The sequence below is a fragment of the Crocuta crocuta genome, unplaced genomic scaffold, assembly GCF_008692635.1.
Source record: "Crocuta crocuta isolate KB4526 unplaced genomic scaffold, BGI_CrCroc_1.0 scaffold39, whole genome shotgun sequence".
Taxonomy (NCBI): domain Eukaryota; kingdom Metazoa; phylum Chordata; class Mammalia; order Carnivora; family Hyaenidae; genus Crocuta; species Crocuta crocuta.
In genome coordinates, this window is record NW_027533334.1 from 6,395,926 (window position 1) to 6,404,972 (window position 9,047).

Below are 9,047 nucleotides of genomic sequence, written 5' to 3' on the forward strand. Positions count from 1 at the left end.
AGGTGCATTTCATGTTCATTTTACTGGAAACTAATTTTTAAATTTTATTTATTTATTTATTTTTACCATTTTATTTTTTAAATTNGTGTCCCTATGTATCAGCACTCCTGTATCCCTTGGGTAAATTCATAGCAGTGCCATTGCTGGGTCATAGGGGAATTCTATTGTTAATTTTTTGAGAAATCTCCACACTTTTCTAGAGGGGATGCACCAGTTTACATTCCCACCAACAGTGTAGGAGGGTGCCTGTTTCTAGTTATTTTTTAAAAATTCCTTCATTAAATAGTTCTATAGACTTCTTTTCAAATCAAGCAGATAGTAAATTGAATGTAATTTTATTATTTTTTCCTAATGTATATTGCCTCTTTATATGAGTGAGTGTGATTTCAGGCAGTTAATAGATCATAGAGAAATAGATTTTTAAGTCAGGCATCAGAAACAGAAGTGGACATTTTTAGAAAAGGAGTTTGGTAAGACTGATAATTGTGAGCACGGGCAGTATACATTTTGTAGGCTTTCCATTTTTTGAGGCTTATTGTCTAGCTTAATCTTAAATATGTTTTTCCTTTGACTAGGGCGCCAAGATTCTGTGTTCATCATTCATCCTCAGCAAAACATGCTACTGCTGAACTGAAATTCTGGCACCTCCGTCAAGAGAAGCCAAGGAAGGATGTTGACCCTTTTCCACAAATGGCAACGCTCTTGCCATTAAGACCTAAATCGTGCATCCCACAGATATCTGATATGCAGGTAGGGTGGACATTGATACTTTGATCCCCTTATCATGTGTGTAGAAAAATATCCATGCTTGTGTTTTGTACACTAATACTTAAGTTTCATCGTAAGCTTTTTGGGGGCTTGTTGTTAATGTACATGCTGGACAATTATGAATTAAGAAAACCTATGGTCTGTTCTCCAGCAATCAGCCAGAGTGATCCTTTAAAAATAAGGATATGCTCACTCACCTGTTCCAAATTTTCNTACTAATACTTAAGTTTCATCGTAAGCTTTTTGGGGGCTTGTTAATGTACATGCTGGACAATTATGAATTAAGAAAACCTATGGTCTGTTCTCCAGCAATCAGCCAGAGTGATCCTTTAAAAATAAGGATATAACACTCACCTGTTCCAAATTTTCTAGTGGCTTTCTCTCTCATTCAGAATAAAATCCAGGCAAGGTCTTTACATAGTTATACATACCCCTGCTAATTTCCTGACCTCATCTCCTATCCCTCTTCTCTAACAGTCCATTCCAACCACACTGGCCTCTCTGCTATTCTTTGACCATACCAAGCAAAAATCTGGAAGTTCTCTATATAATACGCTTAATTTTTTTTTTAAAGAAAGCTTGTTTCATTGTGGTGAAAAACACATAACATAAAATTTATCATCTTAACCATTTTCAAGTATCTACTTCACTGGTAAGTATATTTGTATTGTTGTGAAACAGATCTCCAGAACTTTTTTATCCTGCAGATTTGAAGCTACATACCCATTAAAACAACTCCCCTTCTCCTCCTCCTGCAGCCTCTGGAAACCACCATTCTACATTCTGTTTTTATGAATTTGACCACTTTGTATGATACTTTTAATAAGCTTAGCCCCCTATGGTACCACTCATTTATTGAGTGTTGCTTAATGTCATGCTGTGTTCTGAATTACTGAAACAGATGTGGACCTTGATACCTAGGAAGTTATGTGTAAAACATTCTTAAGCAATTAGTTTTGTTTGTGGAATTCTTAAGAAATATTAGTAGTTATTAGAGACCTAGAGTGTATATAAGATTTTATTGTTTGTTCTCGATAATAAAACATCACAAATATATTCCTTGCTCTCCAGCAACATATATCATATTCTAATAGAAGTTGACATATAAGAAAACTTGGTGTTTGTTTTTCAAATCACAAAAATAACAAAACTACTGGAAATTTGGAAGCTGAAGAGACAAATCACTTCTGGTCTCACCTACTTCTAGGCAACTATTACTTATTTTCTCTTGGTCTTGTTGTGAATCTTTAATTTTAATGTGCTTATACCTCTGTATTCTGAAGATTTCTTCAAACATCTTCATCACATTTTCCATGTGTCATAATTTCATAATCCTTACTCTTAAAGTTTTATATAATGTTACATTTATATATGTCTCCCACACTCAGATCATTGTGTCTTTCTCCTCGAGTTGGACTTTTATGTGTTTATACTTTTTTGATTCATACATGTAGCTTTTACCAAATAGTTAACTTTTACCATAAATAACATTTAAGAATGGGAACAAAAATAAAATGTCCAAAAATGGAAGGAAATATTTTCTTAAGATAGAGGTCTTTAGTATGGACCAGTGGTATCCTTGCTTCCTTTCCCTATGTCCATTCTTCATCCTCCCATCTCTACCCCCCAGATGGACTAAAACCTATTCGATTATAGAATAAAGAAAAGGTTTTATGAAGTTCTCCCTCTAGGAAAGAGTCTTCTTTCACAATGATGTGAGTAGGGATATACAAACCTTTGGCCTTTCTTATACTGTAAAGAGTTGTAGGGGTTTCAGCATGCTGGGTGTAGAAAAGTGGGAGTTTGGGAAGATGTACGTTTTTAATCTAGTGGGAACATGGTAGGCAGTAGAACGAGAGAGGAGATCCTCTAGGGATCAAAGCTTAAGGTATATGTGCAGAGCTATGCTTTATTCTCTGGCCTTTTTTCCCCCTTCATATTGCTCATTTTTCACTTGGTTTATTATTTTACCACTTGTTAGAAAGAAGAATCCAATTTATTACAACGTCCTAAATCATCTAAGAAACCACCTAGAGTAAAAACAGCAGTTCAGAAACCTTGGAAGAGCAAGTCTTTGTATCTAATTTCTTCGAAGGATGATGCGATTGAGAAAGGGTAGGTGTGGCTTTTGACATGCCAAGTGTTATTCTACAATGATAAGACTTTGAAAGAACTGAAAAATTAAATTGAAATAGAAAACTGAATATATAGATTGTTTGAGTTCCTTATATTTCGGTGATAGGTATTAGAGTCAGGTATAGTCTAAATTAGGAGCAGAACTCCTGAGATGAGTAATTTGAAATGGTTGGTGCCTCTCATCTCCAGCCTCCCATGAGCTGTACGGCCCAAAGACTTCTGAGAAGTTTGCCCTCCAGCTCTCATTTGGTCCTATTCAATAGTTTGGTATTTCTCAAACTTGAGAAGTCATAAGACTCTCAAAAATATTGTCATTGTTTAACACAGTATATTTATTCACTTAGCTTTGCCCGCATATTTACTCTTTTCATTATTCTTTATTTTGAGTTGGATTATTTTCCTTCAACCTAAATAAATACCCTTTGATGTTAACTTTGGTGTGGGATCTGCTGGGGAATAATTTTCTGTTTTCTAATTTATTATTTCACTTCCACTTTTTTCTTTGAGATAAAATTCACATAACATAAAATCTACCATTTTAACTTTATTTTTAATGTTTTTATTATTGTAGACTGTGCCAATGATCAGCCTGCAGTAAAACTTAGGGTATTTTCTAGTATGTGCTTTTTCCAGGACATGTGTGGTTACTTTATAACTTTTCCCTGCATATGCAGTTGCATTTGAGAATCCTAATCTTTAATGTCTGACTTCTAAAAGGAAAAAAAGAGAAAACTGAAGGTTGGGTAGGAGTGGGGTTGGGAGGAAGGGTAGTGTCTCTTTAAATTCCCTGGAAATCACTTCAACCTGAGGGGGACTGGGTACCACAAGAATGGCCACCTGCCTCTGTCTGCATCTCTGTGATCTGCAACAGCAATCAGAGATCAGAGCACAGGTCCCTGATATTTGGCAGACACCGTCCTTTCTGCTCACCTTGGCTCTTGCAGCTGTGTGTAGAATGCTCCAGGAAGATGTGCTCAACTGTCTGCCACAGGGCGGGGGGGAAGGGTAGCTACTACTGTGCAAAGGGGCTCTAACTGACCAAAATTAACCATGATTTACTGTCTAAGCCTTTCCCTGGAAGTTGAAAGCCTTAAGTAGACTCCAAAGCTCCAAAACGGTTACATTAGATTCTGCCAGTTCAGTTGTCTAGGTGGGGAGGCAGGTTTCTGGTGCTTTCTACTCTGACATCTTCCTAGAATCCTTACCTTTGGGAATTTTCCTCTTCAATGAGTTTCGGCCCCAAAATTCTTTTTAAAAATTTATTATTATTGTTGTTGATTTTAATTCTAGCATAGTTAATATATAGTGTTATATTAGTTTCAACGCTAAATTAGCTTATAGTTGATTAAATTATAAAGTTTATAGTTGATTCAGTAGTTCCATATATTACTCAGTGCTCATCAAGATAAGTGTCTTCTTAATCCCCTTCACCTATTTCACTTATCCCCCTCACCCACCTTCGCAATCATCTGTTTGTTCTCTACAGTTAAGGGTCTGTTTTTTTTTAGTTTGTCTCTCTCTTTTTTTCCCCTCCCTTTGTTCATTTGTTTGTGTCTTAAATTCCACATATGAGGGAAATCATGGCATTTGTCTTTCTCTGACTGGCTTATTTGCTTAGCCTTCTACTCCCTAGATCCATCCATGTTGTTGCAAATGGCAAGATATTCCATTGTACATATACCACTTTTTTTTTTAATGCTTTCCATTATGTTACCTTTTTTTATTTTATTTTATTTTATTTTATTTATTTATTTATTTATTTATTTTTTAATTTTTTAATTTCTAGGAGAGAGAGAGACAGCGTGAGCAGGGGAGGGTCAGAGAGAGAGGGAGTCACAGACTGAAACAGGCTCCAGGCTCCGAGCTGGCAGTCAGCACAGAGCCCAACGAGGGGCTCAAACCCACGAACCGTGAGATCATGACCTAAGCGAAAGTCGGACGCTTAACTGACTAAGCCACCCAGGCGCCCCTCCATTATGTTACCTTTTTAAAAGCTTTTAATTTTAATTCCAGTGTACATAACACAGTGTAATATTAGTTTCAGGTGTATAATAAAGTGATTCAACATTTCCATACAACACCCTGTGCTCATCACAAATGACTTCTTAATCCCCATCACCTATTTCGCCCATCTTCTCACCATCCTCCCCTCTGGTAACCAGCAGTTTGTTCTCAATAATTAAGAATCATTGTCTTGGTCTGCCTGCCTTTCTCTTTTTCCCTTTGCTCATTTTAAAAAATTTCCTAAATTCCACATGTGAGTGAAATCAAATGGTATTTCTCTTTCTCTGACTGGCTTATTTCACTTATCATTATATTCTCTAGCTCTTTCCATGTTGTTACAAATGGCAAGATTTCTTTTTTTATGGCTGAATAATATTCCTCTGTGTGTGTGTGTGTATGTGTGTGTGTGTATACACATATATAAAGTCAGACCACATCTTCTTTATCCATTCATCTATCGATGGATATTTGGGCTGCCTCCATAATTTGGCTACTGTATAATATAAATACATGAATTAGTGTTTTTGTATTTTTGGGTAGATACCCAATAGTGCAAGTACTAGATTGTCGAGTAGTTCTATTTTTAACTTTTTGAGGAATGTCCATACTTTTTTCCAGAGTGGCTATACCAGTTTGCATTGCCACCAACAGTGCAAGAGAGTTCCTTTTTCTCCACATCCTAACCAACACTTGTTGTTTCTTATGGTTTTGATTTTAGCCATTCTGACAGGTGTGAAGTGATTTCTCATTGTAGTTTAGATTTGCATTTCTTTGACGATGAGTGATGTTTAGATGTCTGTTGGCCGTCTGCATGTTTTCTTTGGAGAAATGTCTGTTCATTTCTTCTGCCCAATTTTAAATTGGATTATTTGTTCTTTGGTGTTGATTTGTGTAAATTCTTTATTTTTGTTACTAACCCTTTATTGGATATGCCATTTGTAAATATCTTCTCCCATTCATTCTATAGGTTGTCGTTTAGTTCTTCTGATTGTTTCCTTTGCTGTGAAGGTTTTTATTTTAATCAGTCCCAATAGTTTCTTTTTGCTTTTTGTTTCCCTTGACTCAAGAGATGTATCTAGAAAGATGTGATTATGGTTGATGTCCATGAAATTATTGCTGGTGTTCTCTTGTAGAAGTTTTATGGTTTTAGGTTCGTCCTTAATCCATTTTGAGTTTATCTTTCTATATGGTGTAAAATTATGGTCCAGTTTCATTCTTTTGCAAGGAGCGGTCCAGTTTTCCCAGCACAATTTGTTGAAAAGAATGTCTTTTTCCCATTGCATATTCTACCTCTTTTGTTGAATATTAATTGACCATATAATTGTGGGCTTATTTCTGTTGGCCGCAAAATTCTTAACTACATTGTTAGCACTCAGATTTTTTCTAGCAAATTAATTTTTGTATTTTTTTCAGTTTATCTAGTTGGTCTTCAAAAGGAGAGTTGGTCTAAATCACCTTGTATGCTAATTCCAAAAATAGCAGTTAATAAGCTTTGGTTGTAGATACTTTTCTTGCATTATATTAGTTCCTATGGCCTGCATCCCCATGAAGAAGACATCATCTTAATTTTTCAAGTGATAAAACAAGTGAAAAGACATATAGGTATGAATTGAGAGAAAAGTTGAATTTTGAGAACTATATATTGTTTTTAGTTTAAGTTGTGGTTAGATACAGAGTATTACAGTAAAAAGGCAAGATAAAAGCTAAAACAATAATGGAGGTTCAGATAGTGACATTTTTCTGTGTCACGTTAGGCAATTTGGAGATTATTTCCCATGCAGTGGAGAGTATCTAGAGAGTTTTTTTGTATGTGTCATTTATTAAAATAAAATTATTTTATCTTCAAAATTGGAAATATACACATGGTTCAAAAATAGTATCATGCTATAAACTTGTTGCATGCCTTTGTTTTTTTTAATATTGAAAAATATTTATTTATTTGTTTTGAGAGAAAGAGAGAGAGAATCCCAAACAGATCTTGCACTGTAAGTGCAGAACTCATCATGGGACTTGATCTCGTGAACCATAGGATCGTGACCTGAGCTGAAATCAAGAGTCAGACACTTAACCAGCTGAGCTACCCAGGCACCCCTCCTGTATCTTTGTTTTTACTGAGTTTATCTAACATGTTTCATAACAGTAAATGTACTACAATAATAGATATACTATAATCTGTTTTTTCTTGTTCTTATAATCTTATCTCTCCTTATGTCTGGTTATCTTTCATTTTATGCCAAATATTATTATATTTTCACTCTATTCATGGACATTATTTCCAGTATTTGTCATTATTAAAAGCAGTGTTGTATATTTGCTATATTTCACGTTAATGCATATGTCTGCAGGCTAAATTCCTAAAGAAAAAGAATTTTTAAATCAAAGTTCATGTGATTCAAAAAATTTTTTAGACACTACCAAGTTGAATTTCATAGGAGTTATAACAATTTATATGCCTTTCAGCATGTATGAGAGCATCCAAACTACTCTGTGCCTTTTAATTAGAGAGTTTAGTCCATTTACATGTAAAATGATTATTGATAAGTATGGACTCATTATCATTTTATTAATTGCTTCCTGGCTATTTTGTAATTCCTTTGTCCCTTTTTTCTTGCTCTCAAATTTTCAAAAGAAAATTTGATGATTTTCTTTACAGGAAAAAGGTATTTTTAAGGTGGTGGAGACTTGAGCCTGTTTATATGCTTAGAATAGTATCTAGTGAAAAGGAAGAAGTTAAAGATCCATGAGTAAGAAGAAGGTCTGTATTTTCTTTTTTTAAGTTTATTTATTTTGAAAGAGAGAGAGTACACGCATGTGTGCATGAGCTGGAGAGGGGCAGAGAGAGAGGGAGAGAGCAAGAATCCCAAGCAGGCTCTGTGCTTTCAGCATGGAGCCCAACATGGAGCTCGATCTCACAAATCGTGAGATTGTGACTTTAGCTGGATCAAGAGTCAGATACTTAACTGATTGAGCCACCCAGGCACCCCAAAGGTCTGTATTTTCAAAGGAGAATGGAAGGAAGGGTTCAAGAACAAAGGCCATGAGATTAACCTTGGAGAGGATATAGGACACTTTTTCCTGAGACAGGATGGAAGGAAATAAGGCTTGGTATAGGTGGATGTATTTGTTGATAAATAATTTAAGAGTGTTTTCGGCTGCAAATTACAGAAACTTGACTAACAATGGCTTAGACAAATTGGGCTTATTTTTCTGACAGAACAAGAAATCTGAGGGTAGGTAACTGCAGTATTGCTTCCCCGGATCAGAAATATTAGGGCCTGAATTTTTGTAATGTTCTTAGCCATTCTTTCATATTCATTGGTGTTGTAGCTTCTGACATCAGGCTTTCCAATCATAAAGGAAGAAGGGCGATTTTCATTAATCTTTCCCTTTGGTCAGAAAAGCAAGCTTTCTTAGAAGTTCCCCAGCAGACTTTGTTTTGTATCTCCACTAGTCATAAGTGTATCACATGACAATCCCTCTCTGCAAGATGTTCTTAGAAAGTGAATATTTAGCTTTATCAGTATCTCAGTAGTGCTGGTTATAAAGCTATGTCACTGGGAATGGGTGCTGAGTTAGCTAGCCAGTCAAACAGTGTCTGCTACATTGGGGAATGGAAACTGAAGCATGCTGTACCTACCTTTGGCCTGAGAAACTCAAGCATATTTTACCTACATTTTGTCTGAGAAGAAGCTGCAAGGCAATCTGCTGGTGGATTGGAATGCAGATATATTGGTGAGGTGGAATGGGCATGTTTTATGGACCTGGAAAATAAGGTTTCAAATAATTGCAGTGAGGTATGGAGAGGGAAAACAGTATAATGTCTGAAGTCATTAGTCTAGCTCCAAAATCTTCCATTATCTCACCCCACACTACCATATATAAATCCTTATGAATCCCACCTATTATGAGGATTAAATATGATAATGTTAATTGTATTTAGCACAGTGTTTGGTATGTGTTATATAGTGTTCACTTGACAATTAGTGTCCCCTTACCCTAAGCAAATTAGTTAACGTGAAGCCTTTATTTTATTTTATTTTTTTATCCGTTGCCTTTTAAACTTTCATTTTTGCTCACTATTCTCTCCATCTAAAGAACTTCTCTAAACACACACACACACACACACACACACACACACA

General features: G+C 35.5%; 1 protein-coding gene across 1 annotated transcript in view; it reads left to right on the forward strand.

Moving 5' to 3' along the window:
• RGS22 (regulator of G protein signaling 22) overlaps window positions 1-9,047 on the forward strand; it is a 104,810-nt gene that overhangs the window by 30,990 nt on the left and 64,773 nt on the right. The window contains exons 7-8 of the mRNA XM_077748218.1: window positions 576-750; window positions 2,750-2,883. Coding sequence (XP_077604344.1) covers window positions 576-750; window positions 2,750-2,883 — 309 coding nt within the window. The remainder of the gene's footprint in view (window positions 1-575; window positions 751-2,749; window positions 2,884-9,047) is intronic.